General features: G+C 35.8%; 1 protein-coding gene across 2 annotated transcripts in view; it reads left to right on the top strand.

The window, feature by feature from the left end:
- The window catches only part of ASCC3 (activating signal cointegrator 1 complex subunit 3), a 267,227-nt gene that overhangs the window by 145,426 nt on the left and 98,921 nt on the right, over positions 1 to 22,880 (top strand). For both annotated transcript variants that reach the window (XM_065631955.1, XM_065631954.1), the window contains exons 15-16: positions 18,893 to 19,084; positions 19,404 to 19,628. In XM_065631955.1, the coding sequence (XP_065488027.1) occupies positions 18,893 to 19,084; positions 19,404 to 19,628 (417 nt within the window). The remainder of the gene's footprint in view (positions 1 to 18,892; positions 19,085 to 19,403; positions 19,629 to 22,880) is intronic.

The raw sequence follows: 22,880 nt of genomic DNA, 5'->3' as shown, positions 1-22,880 counted from the left end.
ACACTTCTAATGCGTTCTCTAGAATGGGATATTAAGACAATGTTAAAAACCAGGATGATATATCTAGAATATTTGGACACCAAATGTGTGGGGTGAATTGGAATGCATTTCAGGCAGTGATTTTATTCAGCTTCCGACTTTTGTTGGGTAAAATCATTCCTAACCTGTAAGGAAAACTAGAAAAACAACAACAGACAACAGGACAAATCCTGTTTTGACATATTTGCAGATGAAGTGCATATGGCCTGAAAACTTTTCCAAAAAATATACACAAGACTTTCAGATGTGAAAGTTTTTTGGCTTAGATTTTATATTTCTTGTATAGTTCACATTTAAAACAGTTCTAATTAGACAAGTAAAACTTCTCAGCATCATCCTGTCTTTGCAGAAGAATATTCTGTTCTTTTGATAATCAGTAATAGTTAGGAGATCATAGCAAATAATTTGGATATTTTCTTGAGTGAAAAGTAGTGGAACTTAAACTGTGATTACTGTTATAGATTATATATAAAACCAGTATGTGATTATAAGCACTATGGTATCTTGCTTTATCTGTATTGATATGAACAATTAGTTAATCAGCCATTGGTCCATTTTAATTGTAATAAAGTATATAGTTCTTTGTTACCTCTTTAATAAAGAATGGTGCCAGCATATATTGGAGTTGTCGTCTTTCTGACAGGGCTTGTGCAGCCAGGGCACCCCATAACTTTATCCTGCCTCATACCTCACAAGGAAGTTTCTCACATTTCTGTTTTGTGCCCCTTGCAATAGAAAACAAAATGCTAATATATCTTTTGTGTATCCCACCTTCAGATATCTGATCTACCTCGCCATTTAAAAAGTCTAATGAAACGCATGCGAAGCTTTACTGAAAATATTTATCTGTATATAAGCTTTGCTGTATTGTGATGGTTTATCACCTCTGTGAGAAAACCACATACGCGATTTTCGAAAGTTTCTGCACAGCTTCTCTGCTGAATCTTTTCAGTGACAGAAGGCAGAAACTGCGAAAATCTGAATTGCCGAGGCAGATGTGAACATAGGCCGGCAACTTCCTCAAATACTGGATGATTTTGATAAAGCTTACCAAAGGTTCTAACAAAAAATTAGCCAATTGTACATGTTTCCCAATAGATACAAGTGGACTAAGACCAAAATGAAGTTTTGTAGGTAAAGATAAGTAAAAGCATTTATATTAAGTTACATTTTCTAACAATCAAAAAATATCTTCAGATAAGAAAAATAATTAGGAATGTTATATAACTGTCTGACATAATAGTTGTTAGCTGAGTAAAAGAGTTATCTGTACAGCTGCTGATTGCCTGTACTCGGCAAGACCTGGTGTAGTCTACCTTGCACACCAACCAAGTACTTGTGAGCAAGAGTTTGCAGCACCTTGGTTCTTTGAGAGACATTTACTGACTGCCGCTCGGTTTTCGCTGGCAAATTCAACCTCCACTTCAGAAATCTTATGCATCGACATGGAAAACATCAAGGTTTCTGATACGCTTTTTCTTCTGAATTAAAGTGGGTTTTTTCCAAATAAGGACTTGCAAGAGCTTCTCTAAAAACAAGTTATCTGTTTGAATTATCACCTCGAGCGGCATTTTTGAAGCAGCCACGTTGATTTCTGCTGACTACTATGAGGATCTGTTATTTTCTATAGGTGACACTGTATGATTCATTTTGATTATGAATACTAACATTATGAGATCAAATTTGAATTTACCATGTGCGAAACTGTCATTATTTCTTTTTTTAAAGTTATGACGTCTAGTTTAGTAATTGATGTAATGGGCATTCTTCTCTATCTTCTCTTCTTTTTTTGAAGATAGACAAAAACTGTGTGAAGTTAATTTAACATTGATTTATAAATTTAGAAGTTCTAAAATATTGAGAACTGCTGACAAAATGCTAAAACCAGTACTGAATGGCAAACCCTTAGGTTCTAGAATTTAAGTATCAGAAGCTTTGCAAAAGCCTCTCTAGACTCTGTAATAATAACAAAAGCATTAGCTCAGCAATCAAAGGCTGTTGCATCAAGGATAAAAAATAATGCGTATTTTCTGTCTGTGAGGGTACCTCTGGCTTTGATATACATGAATTCTGTCATCAATTGTAGGACTCCAGTACTAAGTCTTTGATTCTAGAGATCGCTTTTTCCAAGAATTGTGCTATGTATGTTTACCAAGGACAACAATCAGAAATCTGGAAAGAGTTTGAAACCTTTACCATCTTATTGCTGTGTTTTCATTTAAACTGTAGTATTGCTGAATAATTGAACAGAGTCCTAGTTGGTTTGCAGCTGAAGGATCTCATTGAAAAACATATTGAAGCTAATGGGAAATAGACTGTTGGCTTTGGAGTAAGCCCTAAGGACACAACTTAATACAGCACAAAATAGTATTTCATATAGAGAACACAGCACAGTGTTTAACTTTTTGCAGATGTGGCTTTTCTGCAAGCTTCTGGAACTGAAAGCAATAAGAAAATGTGAATTTGTCCCAGTGATTCATGGGTTAAAAACTCTCATATAGGTTCACCAATATTACTTAGAATTTTTTTATGGTCCCTTACACTCAGAAATTATTTTCTGGGCTCTTGATTCAATAGTTACAGTGTAGTAAAAAAGTGTTTATGCCGCAGCATAGTATTGAAAACATACCCGGTTTCTTGCTCCATGGGCCTGTAATTTCAGAACAGCTGTAATAGTTTTCAGGTATTCTGTTCGATTTTGTTCCTATGAGGGAGCATATTCCTTGAAGTAACCACCAAGATCTCTTGTCAAAGGAATATATCCAAGATGATGATTTTAAGACTTCTGTCTTTTTACAGTACTGTACAGGTCTACAATGCATTGGTTCAGAATCAAGTAATAATTCTTTACTGATTTGACAATTATAGCCCTATTTATTATTTTTTCCTACATGGTCCAGTTTCTTTAAATTTTGGATTTCCATACTTGTGGGAAAAATAAATGTTAAATAAAAACAGAAATATTTTTGAAACTAAAATAACTACAGAAACGGGTTGAAGGTTGCCAACAAAACCCACAACTATTAATAAACCCGTAAAAGGAAAAATAAAATGGTAATTAAGAACTTAAAGAATATAGCTAGAGCATATTGGAAAAAAGCAAGATGTATTAGATGCTATCTACATGGAAATTCATGCTCTGTGTGCAAGTTTCATGCATTTTTCATCATGAAACAGAACCATTACTGGTAAATAGTTGAAAACTAAATTAATCAAAAGCAGTAAATTAATTATTTCAGTTATGTATATATGAATTCCACTTATCAAAAGGGCTCAGATGTTGGGGGAAATATATGACTACAGGAAAATGATGCTGCTACAGAATGAGTCTGGAAATCTCTCATTGGAATTCTTTATATAAGGGTTCACGATGTTGAGGAGCCAAGTAAATTTAAAATATCTTCAAAGTATTTGTCTAGGGTGGAAATCAATGTGTCTAAGAAGTGAGGTGAAACATATCACTTATAATTTTAAGAAAACAAAGCTAATCGAGATTGGTTTTAATTTCATTTTCAGATTTATACTTTCAATGCTGAGTATTGAGGGCCACCTCGTGGCCATACTTTTTAATGCACATGTATGGTGATTCTATGATAGGTGAAAGGCCCTTGTTCATTGTATCACTTCATAGCATTTTGAAGATTCAGAATGAAAAATAAATACCTAAATACATTCTCCTTCCAGGCATCTAGCCTGAAGTGCAGCTCTCTGCATGACCTGAAAGATGGGTTGTTTACATTCATATGAAATTTCTGAGTTATTTTTTTTCTTATTCCTTCATTCTTGCTTTCCATCTCTCTGCATACATTAATGGATGATAGTATAAAACACAAGATAGATAAGTTACATTTGTAGTAAGTATAATGTATAATACGCTTGTATAATATGTATGTACAAAGTACCCGTATAGTAATATAATATGGTCTATATTCACTGTTGCTAAAAAAAAAATTTAAATTCTAGAACAGTGCATGTTTTAGGAAGCTAACAAAATTTGACAGTTTTAAGCATTTATTTTTCTGTGTCTGTTAGTAATTGTTTTGATTACTGGAATAATAGTTAATAGTAAATAGAAAAATCCAATGTTTATATCTTTCAAGTTTGTATTTATTCTTATTAATTATATGTTTGGAATTATTAATGGTTTAAGGCATCAGAGCTGGGATTAGTTGAGGAAAATGCATGAGGCTGATTGATTGCTCTTGAATACAGCTTCGCAAAACAGCTTTATGAATTTCTCTCTTTTTCTGAAGGAAAGATGTCAGGATTTACTATGACTATAAAAAAGGGGCTAAAGTAAATACAGGAAGTCACCAGATAAAGTAGCAACCTAGATTTGCCTGAATTCAGTTTTCTATCCTGTAATATGAAGTATATTCTGTGTGTAAAGGTGGAGGTTGAAGCTGTACCAGTACCAGCATTTTCTTTTGTGATTTAGAGGGGGTAAGGGTGGGATTTCTCATAAAGTTTATACTTCTGATTTTAGTGGAAACCTTTTTTCCCCTATGGCTGAATTTGTACTGAGGACTCTCAAACAGGCAACTCATTTCATCAAACACAAAACTCTTGAATTTTACTCTCAAACAAAATAATATTAAACCAATAACTGTAGAAATTTGCACAGATAAGAAAAAAAATCACTTAACATATGACATCCTTTCTCTTGTAAGGGGAAAATTGATCTTAACTAGGCATTTAATCCCATTTTTTGCCCTACAACAACAGATTGGGCACATTTCAGTTATAGTATGTTCTTACCAACTTTTAGTTCTGTTATGTTTATGTATGTAAAACCATAGCATAATCTGATTAATTTTTGTGTATAGGGCCATTAACTTTTCAATTATTCCTTCATTTTTTTCTGTGATAGGAAGTATTCAGTATCAGAATATGCAGGGATTAGTGTGAAGACACTTAATGCACATTCTAATTTACTTGGAATAGTGAGTGATAATTAAGAGCTGTTATTGATATGTGCCACCTGGGAATGTTGAGACAATGCCACCTGGGTCAGTTGCAATAGAAATTTGTTGCAATGGAAAGTTATTTAAGGGTTTATTTTGTCTTTAATTCTTTCCAAGATAATTCTTGTTGATTAGTCCAATCTGAAGTGTGCCAGTGGAGTGGTTTTCAGGCTGAGATTATAGGACATAGATTGTAGGGTTCTGCATACGGTAACTACCAACGTGCGATGTGTCTGAGCCCTGATTGTAGCTGGTGGAGATCTGTGCATTTCAGGCAGTGGAGCCAAGTGGGTGTTAGAGCAGACATGGGGTAGTCGGGGAGCAGAAATGCCGGACAAGCCCAGCTGCCTGGCACCCATTAACTGCGAAGGGTGCTCAGGCTCCTGCTGCGGCTGTACAGATCTGCATGTAGACATCGACAGTGGTTTAATCACAGAATGGTTGGGGTTGGAAGGGACCTCTGGAGATCATCTAGTCCAACCCACCTGCTAAAGCAGGTTCACCTGGAGCAGATCACACAGGAAGGGTGTAAGGATTTATCTCAAACTGAAGCCTGCCATATCAAGCTGCTGTCAAAGTGGCCTGTCTCAAACCATCAGGCAGTTACTTTACTTTCTAGGGGTATTTCTCTGCTCCAGACAGTGGCAGCTTGCCGTCTTATCTTTGGTTTTAGCAGCGTGCAGATTAAACAAGTGTGATGGAACTATCTCATTATCTCAAGTGATGCCTCCTCAAAAAAAAAGTAGGAAATCTTTTCTAGGTTGATCTCAAGATTGAAAAAGCTGTGCCAAGAATTGTAAGTCATCAGTCTGTGCCTATAAGTCTGATCAGAAAAGCTGTCTGATATTATCACAGAAAACAGGCTCAGTAGGTTTTCCTCTAGTGAGTGGTCACTGGGGATAGTAGAGATAACACCAGTGTTATAGATAAGTGTAGCTTCTGTGTTTCCCTTCTGTGTAAAATTTCTGTGACAAGATAACTGGCAATTCCATATTTGAAGCCAAAAAACTCAATTTAAAAATTAGCTGAAATCCAAATACAGCATTAATACAAAGAAATACTTTTGTTGAATAGTTTCAGATGTTTATATTGGAATTTGCAAAGTAAAATATTCTTAAATGCATAAATTAGTTTCTAAAGATGAGTGATGATATGATCACCAAGTTTGCTTTGCAATATATTCTAAAGTATGTATACATTGTGTTGTTTACATTCATCTTATATACAATGTATTTTATTTTCTGTTAGTTTTCGAAGTGCACAATGAGAAATTTAAGCAAAACCGTTAAAGTTTTTAAATATCTGTCACACCGAATCTAATTAAAAGTTTGTACAGATTGCAATAGTCAGAGATTCCCCACTCCTTTTATTCTGATTTTAATTCATAATGAAGTATTACCATCTTTAAAACACTGAAAACTGATATCCTGGTGATAACCCTGTGGGGCTTGTGTGTGTGTGTTACAAAACTCTGCAACCATGATATTTGCCTTGGCACTATATAGTCAGATAAAGTTTCTCTTTATATAGCAAAGCTATTAATATGCCTTGAAAGTGATTGCAGTGTTATAGAACTATTTTATACAGATAGCAGTAGCTTTCAGTCTTAAAGTAGGGAAAAGACATTTTTATCTATGTTTTGACTTCAGTTATTTTTGTCATTTAAATCAATGTAAGATACTCAGTTTTAAAATCATATTACTTCAAGTGATACATTATATAGACATACTAATTTTAAGGCAAGTGTTGGCATTGTTTACTGTTTGCTTTCCTCCTAGAGTCCTAACACCCCAACAAATGCCGTATTCCAGATACAGGTTCAAATTTTAGGTGAAGAAATTTGCAAAGCCTTTTGAGATGAGGCTGCCCTTAAAAAGAAGGCAGAGTTGTCAGATGAAAAACGTTTTTAAGGAGAGGAAATGCATGAGGGATGTGTAATGATTTGAAAAAATATGACTATTAATTGTACAGAAGAAACACAGGGAAGGTTCATATTGGGTATTAGGAAACATTTCTTTGTGGAAAGGGTTGTGAAGCACTGGAACAGGCTGGCCAGGGAAGTGGTGGAGTCACCATCCCTGGAGGGGTTTAAAAGGCACAAAGATTGAGGCTCTTAGGAACGTGGTTTAGTGCCAGAGTTAGGTTATGGTTGGACTCAATGATCTTAAGGGTCTCTTCTAACCAAAATGATTCTATGATTCAATAATTAAAAGATGAAATAAAGTGAAACTCACAGTATGGCATCTAACACTTTTGAACAGTCATTAGCACTAATGTATCCACAATAAGTAAACAGAGTATGAAAAATGGCAATTAATTGAGGCTGGAGAGGGCCTGTGGAAGTAGCACAGCAGCCCCCGACTCACCTGCTTTGTGCTGCTATGTGTTGAACTAAGCAAGAAAGTAACAATCTCCTTATATCTTCCTGTATCATGGCATGTTTGATATGTGAGTTACTCTCTTAAATTTCCTCTGAGATCTATCTGATATGTGCGTAAGACATGTAAAGTTAGCTTGTTGAAGAATCTGTTTAGCCTGTTTTAAAATAATGGTATATGGATTACAATATCTTAACAATAGCAAGCTCCTCAGTTTTGGCAGAGGATTTCTAATCTAGTATACAAACCCCAGACAAAGCAGATTGGTGAGTTAACATCCATGCAATATTTTTTTCTCAAATCTTTGTAAATATATTATAAAAATTACTTCTTCAAGAAAATAACTCATCCTTTGCTCAAAATATCAGCCTTGGAGAGGAGTTATATATGCTAGGTGCATGCTTGAAGAACTGTGGATGTAGAAAACAGCCTTTCAAAGCCAAATTTGATTATACATAATTGTCTGCATCTCTGTGATTTTCAAACTTTATAAAGCAATTATCTTGCAGCCTTCATGAAGTATGAAACATAATGTTAGTAAGTGGCATAAAATATTAGGACTATAAAGGCTGGATTTGAGGAGGTTTTTTTTTCACAGAGAGGGGGGTAATGAAACTTTTTTTTTTTTTTGGTAGATGGAGTTTAAAACTACAAGGGATCTCATCATTTAGGGGAGGTCTGTGGGAAAATACCCTACATTTGAATGGGATCTGGCTGTAAAATCACAGGTGACTGCACAGTGCTCCTTTTTTGGCTCAGCTGGTTTCCTCTGGCAGGAAGCCTCATACTTGCCTCAGTTTAGCTGACAGTCTCTAAATTCCCAAGTCTGCCAGCCAAAAGAACAATAATATAAACCTTCTTGTTTCATCGCTTATTAGGCGCTACTTCTGTGACCTTTTAGGTGTGTAAAGACATCGTGTTACCTTTTAAACTGACTTTGAACAATGTTTAATAGTCCACAGGCTTCACGGTTCTGTGCTATGGTTGCAGAACTTCAGAAAGTAACCTGCGAGTAATTTGGAATAAAACTAACAAAAGACAACACAGTTGTCAAAGGTGTTGGTAATATCAGATGGTGGTGTTGATAATCAGCGTAAGTCTTACAGATGTCATTTTGAAGATGAACTTCTTTGTCCTGAGAGTACAGTGGAAATACTTCTGAAACAATAAGGCAAAGAGATAATTCTGGGAGAGATGAGGTTATGGAAATGTGATGGGCATGCATTTGAGTTGGGGCAGGGGTACAAGGAATATAAAATTTGTAGGAAACCAGATTTCACTGTTCCCACCACCTAAATGTCTGTTAATTTCTTAAGAGATTTTTTTGTGTTAGTACTTTATCAGAAAAATCAGTTATTATAACTGAATATAATTAATCAGATGATACTATATGAACTCTGCAATATGAAAATACATAAACATCTAATTTTTCATAACCTTTGGAGATTTCTTGAAGTGCTTGTCTTGGAAGACTTAACATTTAGCTACACTGAACTACAAAGTGTTATTAAGGAATCCTTGAAATTCTCTTAAAATAGCGAAGACAAAGGAGGAATAAAATGTCTTTAGTTGTGAGACTTTTTTAATGTTATTAGCACATAAAAAAAAAAACTTCGTGGTGCTAATTCCATCATGAATTTTCTTATGGGTGTTCATATTACACAGGTATCAGTAAAAAGTATTATTTTTATAGTGCTGCAGATGGTCTGATGTTCTAGTTTGCTTATCTTTTTTTCTTGTTAAAGTTCAGGTTACATAGCTCAATTACTTAATGAGTGGTGCGTATGATTTTGACCTTTTTTAGTTTAGGAATTTGTACCACTTTTGTTGACTTGCATTTTTTTAATCATGTCTACCTAGTATTCTTATGTTTATTTCTTCTGTGCTGTAGGGCAGAAGCTAGAAAAGTAAAGAAACTAAGCCACAATAGCAGTTCAAAAGATATTTAATACCCAGGGTTCATCTCTCCGAAAATTATTTTCCTGTTTTAAGATTTCAGCTTTCATGGTCCTACATACTGATGCCAGTCTAAAACTGCCTGAAAAGCCTGTAGACTAGTCATTCATACTGCACATTTCCAATTACCTAGAAAACTTCTAAGATAAATTCAGTTCTTTTAAAGAATCCTCCATTTATCACCGTGCATAGTTGTGAAGTCATAGTGGACTGTTATGGTTAATTATGAAATGATAAATGCGCTTAGTGTTCACAAATTGATTTTTTTCTTGCAGGGTTAATGAGGTCTCAGTCAGCATAGCTTTTGAGGAGGAGTTGCACTAAAAATCGTGATAATATGTAATAAGTAAGCTGCAGCCATATCGGAAAGATCTTGAGAAGTCCTTCTGTTTTCATTGTCTGAGTATAAATGCATCCAGTATTGCCATGGCTCATCAGAGTGACAGTTTTGAGTATTAAAAAGCAAAGAAGGTGTTTTCAAATATAACAAATATTTTTATAGCAACCATGCAGTATCACTTTCCTGTTGAAGCAGAAATATTGAAATCTTTTCACAGTTAAGCACAGCAACAGAAGGTTTAACTAGGTCTGCAGAGGATGTCAGTGTTCAAATTGAAACCAGTACAGATTCATCCTTGGTGCTGCAATGCTACCCTTGCATGTCATCAAACTGTCTCTCCCTCTATCAATTTCTTTTTGTGCTGTATGTCTTCACTATTGGCTAGTTTTCTAACAGCATACTGAAAACTTCTGCTGTCAGCAACACAGACCAAGATTGATGACTTTTTCCTCTGCGTACACCAAGTGGTTAACAAATATGAGGACAGGACCTCCTGTCTCAAGGGCTGGAGAAGAATGGATACCTTGCTGTATTTTACATATTTCATGGCTATTCTCAGAGAGAGACCTGTTTAATTCTAAATTGACAAGAAAGAAAACCAGAGCTTTACATGATTTTGCATACATTTTAAAATTGTAATGTTATACAACTAATTCAATCTTAATTGATGTGCATTTTCATGTTATTACTGAAATGAAATGTTTTGACACTTCTTTCAACAAGATTTGAGATTATTTAGGCACAGATTTCTGTTCACTGTGAAATCCAGATTTTCATCACACTGAAGCAGTACAAAAATGTCTATATAATTTTTATTTCATTTGCTATAAACAATAGAAAGATGCTTATCATTGTACAATATTTGAAAATTGTTATTTTTGCTGCAAAACAATAGAAATATGCTTATCATTGTACAATATATGAAAAGTATTGTTATTTTTACTGCGTCTTCACTCGGTGGAGCTTAAACTGGGTCATTATAACAAACATTTCCTTTCTATCTAAACGTGGTGCTCTTTTCCATGTGTGTTTTCACAGGATAATTTATTTTTCATTCTAACTTCTTAAACCCTTTTAATCCAAGAATTAGTAATTCATTCAGGTGTAAGATGGCCACCACAGTTTGGCTTGAAGTGACCATTGGGTTAATTTGGTCCGTGTTATAAAATTCTGGCTCAAGTTGAGGTAGTGTATTGTCTACACAAACAGTTCTTTTATTTTGCTTTATAACAGCTGGGCACTAAGTGAGGTAATCTGAAACTATGTCTACATCCTTGGTGACTTGTGATTCTATTATTTGTGCATGGTCAAACTTGCATTCGTGATTCGTTCATTCTTGGCTTGTCTGGCTGGCTCAAAAATGTAACATTTTAGCAATACTAAATTTTCTCAGCTTCTATCCTCAGTGAGGTCTGTAAACACTTTTATCTTCTGCACTATAGATTATAGAACTGACAAATCAAAGATTAAATTAAACCTCTTGTGTGGGGTTTTTAATCTGATTGCTGTTCTTCCTCTTCACATAGAATCGTATTTCCAATTGTAACTTTTCCAATGAAAAAAGAGATAGAGCAGCTATGATGTTACCTAGTATACGGTAAAAAAGAGCACACTGAATAAGGCAAGACATTTCTGGACACCATACGAATCCCTTCTTTCACTGGTAGTCATCACTCCCTAATGTGCTGACTGGATGAAACACAAACTTCTGCAATAAATAGGCTATGATCTGTGGTAAGGCCAGGGCAATAGAAAAATGTGCCAGAAATTCTGCCTTACAACTCCTTTCCTTGTGAAACCTTATGGGGAAAAAAACCAAAAATCATGGAATTTTTTTTAGAAACTCTTCTCTAATTGAAGCACGAAGACATAAGGAATAGTGTTCCTATTTGTACAACTGCAAAGTACATTTTCAACCTGCGTTGTTTTGAAAAATCACAGTGTTATCATATGCAAAGTACATCAGGGAATCATTGAATTGCCAGATTTCAAATTTCCAACAGTTACCACTACTGTGTAAGTAGTGTTCCAGCAATTACTTATATCTTTCTGTATTAGCAGAAAAATTATAAGCTTTCACTCTTCAGTTTTGAAAGCAGACAAGAATTTTTGGTCCATCTTTACAGAATTCGTTTTCCTTTAAAGGGAACAACAGCTTCCCAAGTTTTTTCTTCATTGAACATCTACAAACACCAACCCTGTAAAAAGTACAGGAGTTAGCAATATGGACTGAAAAGTAAATAACTAAGTCTAAAAAGTAAAGATAAGCAAAAGAGTGTACTAAAATCTAGTATCATCTAACCATATCTCAAGACTGGTAGTCATACACAATGAATATCGTATGGCTTTGAAGAAAAGAGGCCAGTATTTCATTTGAATTAAAAAATACAACTGTCAAAAGACAGTCCTAACTTCGATAGGCTGCTTGGCAATTGTTCCTAATTGTCTGAACTTCTCCTTTCTCTTTTTCATACAGAAAACTATGTGTTTTACAAACTGTTATATAGACCTGAAATATTTTAAAACTTTCTCTGAAGGTAGCTCTGTTCTGCAGAAAATAGTGCATGCATGTAAAGAGAATTGCTTTTAGTGCAACAATTGGAAAAACAGTCTGTGGCCTACTGAGGACTATGGACAAATAGCTTCCTATTCTGAACAAATATTTCTAAACTACGAATTGTCATGAGAGAACCCACAATCAATAGAAACCTGCATACACACAAAGGGAAGATTCAGAAGAAAAGCATTTATAATACTATCATACAGAAAATTAGTCCTGAATTATGTGCTCCTGATGATTGCACTCGAAGAACTGTTATCTTTACAATGACACAGGAAGATGTTTAAGCAAAGCAGTCACACTACTCTCCTTTCTTTCTCCTTCGGAGGTATTTTTAGAGCACTTTACAAACTTACTAAGGTGCTTTCAGTAAATTGATCAGATCAGTAACTCATAGGTTTAAACAATTCTAACTTTAATATAGTGAACTTAAATCTCCAGAGGGAGACAATTAGATTATTGACTCTTCCAGGAGAAATTCAAACTGATTCACATTTGTTTGCTAGAATTACCTTCTTCAAATACTGTCTTGCCAGGTACCCACTAATTATAACCCAGTAAAAAGAATAAGTGTTGGACAGAGATAGTACTTAAGGATAACTATGCAAAGTTAATAGCTACACACATTTTAAAAGTGAAGATATAGATCATGAGCATGCATGCTCATTAAATAGAATAGCATATTAGCCAGCCTGCGTCCATGCAGAAATGATCTGCTAGGTCATGCAAGTCATCTTGGTTGAGGAGAGCTCTTGGTAGTCTTTGGGTTCTTCACAGGAACCAGCTGCAGGCTGAATAGTCAATGAGGCTGATGCTGCTGTTCCCAGGAAAGAGCGAGGGAACTACTGTGAGGGCATATCAGCACAGAAGCACTACCTGAATCCGATGTATTGAAATGTTGGGTATCTTTTTAAAAGTAATTGTTTATAACTTTACAGAAGAGCTTCACGACAAGTTGTTTATATGTGATTTAGTGTGTTACTATGTGTTTAGTAAATACTAATCATTTTCCATTTCATGCTGTTTCTCAAGGAATATGAAAGGTAACACAAGATAAGGACCAATTGTTTAATAAATATTGATCACAGAAATCATCGTAGGATCAAAGAGTGGTTTGGGTTGGAAGAGACCTTAAATATCATCTAGTTCCCACCCGCCTGCCATGGGCAGGGACACCTTCCACTAGACCAGGTTGCTCAGAGCCCCATCCAACCTGGCCTTGGACACTTCCAGGGATGGGGCATCCACAGCTTCTTTGGGCAGCCTGTTCCAGAGCCTCACCACCCTCATGGTGAAGAATATAATCAACTTTTAAATCTTTCAGGGAAAGTTTCTTTCAAAGTTAATTATTTGCTGTAATGAAATAATAATTTAATCTTACTGTTGCCACGTAACATGCCACTTCATCCTTGTCCTAGAAACAGCTGCTTATAGCTTAGTTATTATTATGAATAATGCAAATAAAAGTTCTGATTCATAAAAGGAGAGTCCTCAGGTGAAATAGTTGTAGCTCAAATGCATTCGTTTCTTCTTCCTTTAGACTCCAGTCTGTATTTCTTCATGTTCAGTTTATTTCATAAACTGTCAGATAGTGTTACTACTTGTCTTCATGGCTTAGTATTTTTTCTAGGATTCATGTATTTGCTCTAACTGTGCATATTAAGGAGTTTCATGGTTTTTTTCTGTAACAAGAAATTACTGTATTTTGACTTAATATTTAAAAACCTGTTCTCGGGGTTTTATTAGCACTACCTAAGTTTTGATTTCTCCCCTTTTAAACAGCATTGTGAATTAAGGAATAAAACTTATGTTAAAGATTTAACTTCTATAGATTAATTAATGTGCAACATGTATGTAGTACATTCTGAAGAGCAGAAATGGTGAATGATCGTGCAATCCTTTGGTCATTTCATTTCATTTCTCTCAGTCCTCATACATACTGAAGTCATGTTAGATTTTGTATTTAAGGAACAGGAATAAGCTTACCGATGGGCTCTTCAACCTCCCTTTTTTCGTGCTGCTTTTCTCAGCTGCCTGAGTGGAGGCTTCTTCCACCTTACCTTGTTCTCATAAATTTTGAGAGACAATCAGCGTTCTTTAAATGAGCCAGCAGGACAGATTCCGCAGTATGATTAATATGAATGAGGCAGAGGAGGATTTTTGTCTAGTTGGAACTTAAAGTAATTTAGAAGGTCAGTTTAGGCTGTATTACACTTCTGGATGTTTTCAGGAAAGTTAAAAAACAGTTGTTCTGGAAATAATTGAATTGTGTTAATCACACTATAGTAGTACTAATTAAAGTGCCCTTCATTGAAGGCTGCAGCAAAAGATACCTTACTTTGATTTAGGTGTCTGTGATATCTGTGATGCCTGAGCACCGACACTCATCAAGTGAAGCTAATGAGACCTCAAAATTAAGAGCTAGTACCATACAGGGTGTCAGGACAGTGCAGAGAATGAAGGACGGGAATAAATTGCTCAGAATTACTCAAAACAGTGAATAAATATGATGGTGCATTCTGAACAAACAGCAAGTGCTGTCTTATTGTGAACTCCACAGAAAGGAAATTACAATGGTTGAGTCTTACGCTCACAAGCATGAAGTTTTGCTGTGGTAAGGTGATCATGAGAAAAATACTTGAATAGCCTGTTCCTTTTCTGTTACTGGAAGAAAATACATGATCGTCAAAAACTGTGTTATTAGTGGGAAAAAAACCCACCAAAATTCAAAGTTGCAAACAGTATCTTCAAAATGAGGAAGAAGAAAAGAAAAATAAGTAATTTACAGAAAGAAAAAATAAATTTTCTTACCAAGTGGTGGTGATCTACTTAGTCTGTTGTAGATGAGTGTAGAAATTGGAGATCAAAGAAAATACATAAATTAATGTTTCACTTATCAAGAAGTAATTTATTGGCAGCTAATTGTCATAATCAAGCTTTATTACTTTTTCACTGTTTTTTTTTAGAGAAAATAAGAAAAAAAAAGCTAGAGGCCTATTAAAAATGTGATTCTTTGATTCACGTAATATTGGTAGTTCAGGCAAAAAGCATGCAGCTTATAGTCTTAATGAATGATGATACCTTTGTGACACTAGATGCAAGAAAAGGGTAAGGAAGGGTGTTACCTTTTTTAAGTCTTTAGCTGAAATACCCTAAAGCTTGATTAAATATTTTTTTCTGCTAGATAAGCCTCACTTATTAAAATTAAGCAAGACATTATTCTGTGTCAAATTGTGACATTTTTAATGTGTCTTAATCAAGAACTGCATGAAAGTCAAGGTATTTAAAGGAGAAATATAGGTGGCAGCAAGCTCAGCTAGGAATTTATTTAATACGTACTGGTTTAGATGCACACACACATGTAAGCAAAGCTCATAAATCTACAGCCCTCTTGAGCAATAAGGGAGGGGAAAGAAAATCAATTCTAATCAGGAGACCAGAGCCAGACCTCATAATAACAACTTCTCCATACACCTGAGGCAGTTACTAATGTTTCATATAAATTTTAAGCAAAACCTTTTAGTCTGTAATAGAATAGGATGGGAGGTGTATAACTTCTTTTAGTTTCACTTGTCTTATTTAGTAGTTGCTGGTTTTGTTGTCTCTGCAACCATTAAAATTCAGATTTAATAGAATAACCTTGCAATTCATTGGCACAAGAGCTTAGAAGGTTTGTTTGCAAATGTCTTGCCATTAAATGATACGCTATGTGAGCAGTCTTCCAAGCCATCACTGAGATACGTAATTTTTTTTTTTTTATTTTCTCAAGTGTAACTTTATAAAATTGAGTTACTTCATTGTTCTTGAACTAACTTGCCTTGTACCTTTGTAATTTTAAATGCCCCCAAATTTATGGAAGGAAAATTGATTCAATTTCTTTGCAGTTAATGGAACCATTGAAGATAGTGATTTGATTAGCTTGGCATTTCTTTTTTTCCTGTGTGAAATGTGGGCTGTGAGTTTTTCGTTTTAAAAAGTCCATCATCTTTTGTGTTGGAAAAAAAATTATTTAATGTATCTCCAAACTGATTACTGTTTAACCTGGAAGTCTAACACTTTATAGATTCAATAAATTAAAGACAAAACCTGTGAATTTTAAATATTTCAAGGATATTGTGTTAGAATTTGTGGTAGATTTTAGAAGCATGTGGATATTCTTTCTAAATGCAACTATATGCATCCATTTAGGTGTACCTACGTATTTTTAAATGGTTGATCTTAAGCTTGTATGTACTTGAATTATAGTAAGACTAGTATTGCCATATCTTAATGTGTTTTCTGTCACAAACTTTTCCCCTTCCTGCTCCTTTTTCCTATAGTCACAAGTTCCTTTCTCTAAACTGGTGAAATTGTACTTCCTGAAACTGTAAACAAATATGGTTTCCTTCCATATATAGTACAAGATTTTAATCTTCTTAGTTTCCCATTTGTAAATTGCCCTGTTTTTCAGTCACACCAGTCAACATAAGCAATCAGGTTACAAACAAAGGTATGTAATTTTTAAATTGTGGAGATTTGACAAGAAGATTTGGCTTTTTCAGCTACAGATTATAATATTTAAAGTGTTATTTTTGATATTGAATAATTGTCCTTTTTGAAAAGTAGTTATTTTAATACCTGTAAAATTGTCGTGTGACACCAGTACTCTACTAAAAAAGTGAAATTTCTGATGGTTGTCTTATCACATAGGAAGATTTACTTTATTTAAGACAAAAGCTGATTACATTGTTAAATGCTTACGCCACGTTCTGAATGTAATCAAGATCAATCCAAATTTGTTTGTCACAATTATTCTCAGATTTGCAGCTGAAGTGAGTTTTCCACATGCCTGTTTTCTGTGAGATTTGTTGTTGATAGACTATAAATGCAAACCCGGGTGCATTTGTGTCCTTTATGAAATATTTGTTTCCATGCACCAGCTCATAAATAATAAGCTTCGTGAACTGCACTGCCACTTTCTCGGTTTCTTATTTGTTCATTTTTAAACACTACAGCAGTTAATTAAATTTGCCAAAAAATCATGTGTAGTTAAAAGCAGAGTTTGATTTCTTTTAAATTAATAGTAAATACTTACTGCTAAAGCAAGAAAGATCAGATTTTGAGAAGCTGGATAATTGTGAAGCTGAGAAATGTGTTTTTCCTACAATATTTTTCTTTTCATGTCCTCCTTTATAATTGCATTCCCATCTCCCTATTTATTTCTGTGTTTGCAGAGACTTATTGTTCATGTTTGGCAGTATGCCAGTACTGTGAACCATATTTTGCTTTGCTTTATCCACTCCCTATCTAACTTTCAGTGCCTGTGTGTCAGGTACTAGTAAATGTGAAGATTAATAATAATAATTTGATCTAGAATTAATTCACTATCATATGCAGGGCTGAAAACACAATGCTAGTCCAAAAATACTTAACTTTCTAGAAAAGTAGAGATTCTCTGCTGACAAAGATAAAGAAATCTGTTTTAGGGAAAGATTAGAGTCATAGTTACCACAACCCTCCTGCTGTCATATTCAGCTGTGATCAATTTTGGAAGGTAGTGAGTGCAGCAGTTAGGAATGTGGAAGAGATGGGAGGAAAATCAGAGGTGTTTGTGGTAAATCAGGGACATAGAAACACAAAGATCTGAGAAACCGGTAGCCAGGGGTGAGAGTAGAGAGATTGTATGTACCATGTTTTCTGACCTTATATTTAAGCTCCTATAAGCTTGCTTGATGGTCCTTTATTCCAGTTTATCACAGGGTTACTGGGCATTTCCTCCTGTCATCTTAACTGTACTTTTTTGTGAATACTTGAGCTTTAGCCCAAAGCCTTGTTTGTGAACAGAAGGACAACTGTTCCCCTTGGGCTAAAATGACATGACCTCTGGTGGTTTGGGTTTCCTCTTGAAGTGGCTGGGTTTCTTTTTTCCTTCCCTGTTGCTTTGGAAGACACACTCCAAAGTGACTGGAGTTTCAGAGTTTAGTGTTTGGAAGGGAAGTGTATTAGATTTTCTTAATTTTGACTCAATATTCAGTTCAGGTGAAGCATGATAAAGCTAGCACCAAGAAATAAGGGAGACGTGCTTACAGACCTCGGACACAGTGGGAGGCTGGAGCACCCGAGGTTTTGCAGATTTGAGATCCCAGCCTCCTACACATGGGGAAGGTAAAAATGAGGGGCAGATGAACGGTTTAATTCTGTACTATTAATTTATTAATCCACGCTTGCCCAGCTGATGCAATGGCTGGCAGTGGGGAAGGGTATCCTCTCCTTAATGTAAAGTATAGTGTGTGATCTGCTGCCTTAAGCATGTCCTAGCTGCCTGCATAGCCTGAATTAGTCGATTTAAGGAAAAGCGAAGTGTGAGTTCTCCATTTCAGTGTTCATACTAATTATCAGTAAATTCAGATCTCTGTTTAAGTTAAGCTATATTTTTATAACAAAACATTGTTTTAAACAATGAGGTGGATTCTTTGGAAAGTAAGAACGGAAGTCAAATTCATTTATAGAAAATCATGACATACTAGCGTTGATGAGAAGTTTGACATTAATAGAAATAGTTTATTCCATATAACTCCTAATAATATTCAATGGTCTTTTTTCCTGTATTTTTTTAAACACTGCTTGTTGTAGCGTAATTAGAAGTAATTTTAATTTTTATGCTTGTCCGTTCTAGGTACAGAGATCCAGAAATAAGCAGTTACGTGAGCTGTTTCCAGATGGGTTTAGTATTCATCATGCAGGAATGCTACGGCAAGACAGAAGTTTGGTTGAGAACTTGTTTTCTAATGGACATATCAAAGTCCTAGTTTGTACAGCTACACTCGCCTGGGGTGTCAATCTTCCTGCTCATGCTGTTGTTATTAAGGTAAGAGCTTCCATTACTCTGCACATACGTATCTGTCTTAAGAGAAACCTGTAAAGAAGCATAGATAGCAAGATCTGTTTTGGGCCTGGAGGGGAAATGTCTGATTGACTTCAAATGTTATTTATATCTCATTAAACTGACTCTCTCCAGTGGGAGCCTAGTTTGTATAGTAAAGATTTAAATATATCAAAGATTATGAAAGGATTAGTTAAAGTACACTTCTGAAATCATGCTATATTTGCCTAATTTCAGTATTCAGCTCATCAGGATTATATTCATGTGTATTTATGTTAATTTTTATTAACTTTTCCTCAACCAGGGAACACAAATATATGCTGCAAAAAGAGGCTCCTTTGTTGACCTTGGAATTTTAGATGTCATGCAGATATTTGGTCGAGCTGGACGGCCTCAGTTTGACAAATTCGGAGAAGGCATCATTATTACAACTCATGATAAACTCAGTCATTACCTGACTCTTCTTACTCAGCAGAATCCAATTGAAAGCCAGTTTCTTGAAAGCCTTGCAGACAACCTAAATGCAGAGGTAAACTTTGATTGATTTAGAGAAACTAGCAAACTTTATCAATCAATATTATTTGAAACAAAAATGCAATATTGTCACACTTAAAATACCAAAAACGGAAATTCTATTATTGCTGGTAGTCTGTAGGTTTGTATGTTTAAGAGGAGTAAACTGTTACACGTGTGAAACTATTTGGGGCCTTTCACAAAAGGTAGTAGGTATTAGAAGTAGTGTGGAGGGTCAAAATACCATTAAGATAAAACTGTAGAAGCTTTTTTATTTTTCTTGAGATGCATGGAGTAGATAAGGAAAAAAGAGTTGGATAGTGTTTCCTTCACAGCAAAGGATATCATTTTCTATGTGTTTTAATTTAATATTAGAAATTCTGTCTCACAGAAGGTGTTCAGGTCAGTGAAGAATTACAAAGACAATGGAATAATAAGCAACTGTTGGGAACTGGGTCAGAGAAAGATCTCTGGTTGAAGTAGTATGAAGTAGCTATATGCTACTGTTTTTTCAGGCTTGGTCTGTGTTGCTGCAAATGTTGCTGCAAATGCTGCTGTCTAGAAGGTGTGTGGATGTGCTGGATGTGCCCACCTGAATTATAGCAGGAATCTCAAGTATTCTTTTCAACAGAGCTCTAGCAGCAAAGCTAGCCTTTGTGGGGAAAATGCTCCACTGACATACCCTAAAAGTATCTTGCTGGTTAGTTTAGCAAAAGAAAGTTTCGAAGGAGGTACAACAGCTCTCTATAACTAGTGAGAACTAGAAGTGAATAAGAAAAAGGAAAAAAAAATGATAATTTTGACGAAAGACAGTATACGCATTAGTCACCCTGTTCATAAGTAAAGTTGCCTGAAATATAAGATCTGGAACAGTCTGTCTTTTAGCAGTAGTGGAGAGACTGATTTTTTTCTATGGTGAAGCTTTTGTAATAAGTGATGGTATTTGTATGGAAGATGTGGTTGCATATGAAGAAGAAAAGATTTGACTTGATGAACCAAGAGGTCCAGTCCTATTTCTTTCCTCTGAGTTAAGAAAGTATGAGATGTAAGGTATTAATTTTCAATGTGCAATATTCTGCAGAAAGAGAGATGTTTTAATAGGCACTGTGTTGTTTCTTTGACCTGAGTTGTAGTTCCAAAATGCACAAATTGTCTAGCAAGGCCAGAAAGCAGAGGTGACTCATATATAAGCTCAAAGGAAGGGGCTTTTTGGTTTTGGTGGTGTTTTTTGTTTATTTTCTTAGTTGTTTTGGGGTTGGGTTCGGGTTTTTTGGTTTTGTTGGTTGGTTGTTGTTTTTTTTTTTTTATTTTGTTTAGCTTTCTGGAGGAGGAAGTGAATTTACATTAGTTGCACTTCATGTGCAGAGGAAATAAAAATCTAAAAGTAATTCTGTTTTCAGTACCAAAGAAAAGAGGTATTTGGTTGTAGTTACAGTTCAGGATTCTTCTACCCTTCCTCCTTTTCCACTGCACAGATTTCAAATTTTTAGTTTTAAGTCCCAGGTATTATTTATCTCATAGGAAGTATTTAGAATGGCCTAACAAAATATTTATAATGTAGCAAGTGTCTGCTCATCTGTTTCTGTGTGTTACTGTACTAGATAGTAAAGTAAGGTACCAAACTGCTGCTAGCATTGACTTTGGTGTAGTTAACACCAAAAAAAAATTGAAGGTGGAACAAACCTGGTTGATCATTAGAATAGAAAACCATTTTAATTTCTCCCAGGCTTGTGATTTTAGCAGCGTGGTGGGTTGACCCTGGCTTGTGGGTCGAGGTAAGGACAAGGAGATCACTCAGCAGTTACTGTCAAAAACAGACTTGACTTGACAAAAATTAATTTATTACCAGTCAAATCAGAGTAGGATATTGAGAAATAAAAACTAAACTCTAAAACACCTTCCTCCCACCCTTCCCTTCTTCCCAGGCTTAACTTTACTCTCCATTTTCTCTACTTGCTCCCCGTCAGCAGCGCAGGGGGACGGAGAATGGGAGTTGCGGTCAGTTCATCACACGTTGTCTCTGCTGCTCCTTCCTCCTAGGGGGAGGACTCCTCACATTCTTCTCCTGTTCCAGCATGTGGAACCTCCCACGGGAGACAGTTTTGCACAAACTTTTCCAATGTGAGTCCTTCCCACGGGTTGCCGTTCTTCATGAACCGCTCCAGCGTGGGTCCTTCCCAGAGGGTGCAGTCCTTCAGGAACAGACTGCTCCAGTGTGGGTTCCCCATGGGGTCACAAGTTCTGCCAGCAAATCTGCTCCAGTGTGGTCTCACCTCTCCACAGGGCCACAGGTCCTGCCAGGAGCCTGCTCTGACACAGGCTCTCTATGGGGTCACAGCTTCCTTTGGGCATCCACCTGCCCATTCTAGCATGGGGTCTGCTACAGGCTGCAGGTGGATCTCTGTTCCACCATGGACCTCCATGGATTGCAGGGGGACAGCCTGCTTCATCATGGTCTGCACCACGGGCTGCGGGGGAATCTCTGCTCCAGCACCTGTCCATCCTTCTTCGTTGACCTTAGTGTCTGCAGAGTTGTTTCCCTTACCTATTCTCATCCCCCTCTTTGGCTGCAGTCACACAGGGGTTTTTTTTCCCCCCTTCTTAACTAAGTTATCCCAGAGTTGCTGCCACTGTCACTAATGGTCTCAGCCTTGGCCAGCAGCAGATCTGACTTGGAGGCGACTGGAACTGGCTCTGTTGGACATGGGTGAAGCTTCTAGCAGCTTCTTACAGAAGCCAGCCCTTTAGTCCGCCCACTGCCAAAACCTTGCCATACAAATCAAATACAAACAGAAATTTTTAAATGTTGTAGTATTCTTTTTATTTCATTTTCCCTGCACTTAATAGTAAGCACTCTACTAGCTTAAAAGCTGTTAAAAAAATCACTGAAGACTTGGAAAGGTAAACAGCATTCTCTAGCACCAGCTGAGTGAGTCCAAATGGATACTTAATGAAGAGGAATAAAAAGTATCAAAAAGCAAGACATTCAAGGGAGAAAGGCCTGTGTGAGCTTATAATACTTATGTCTGCATTAAGCATGAAACACTAAAAATTGTCCAAAAGAAAAACAACAAGTTGCAGCAAATAAAAGCAGTCTTCCTCTTGAAGCTTTATTTAGATTTTTACCTAAAAAGAGAAGGATTTCTGTGTCCAGGGAATTACGTATTTCTGCTAAGTAGTTTCTTTTCAATCCTCAGGATTTGGGGTTTGGGGAAAAGTGCAGAAAACAGACAAACTAGATTAGACAAAGTTATTCCTTTTCAGATTT

Source organism: Caloenas nicobarica, chromosome 3 (assembly GCF_036013445.1).
Source record: "Caloenas nicobarica isolate bCalNic1 chromosome 3, bCalNic1.hap1, whole genome shotgun sequence".
Lineage (NCBI taxonomy): Eukaryota > Metazoa > Chordata > Aves > Columbiformes > Columbidae > Caloenas > Caloenas nicobarica.
Note: the sequence above shows the minus strand (reverse complement) of the source record. Positions and strands in the feature narration are given on the sequence as shown.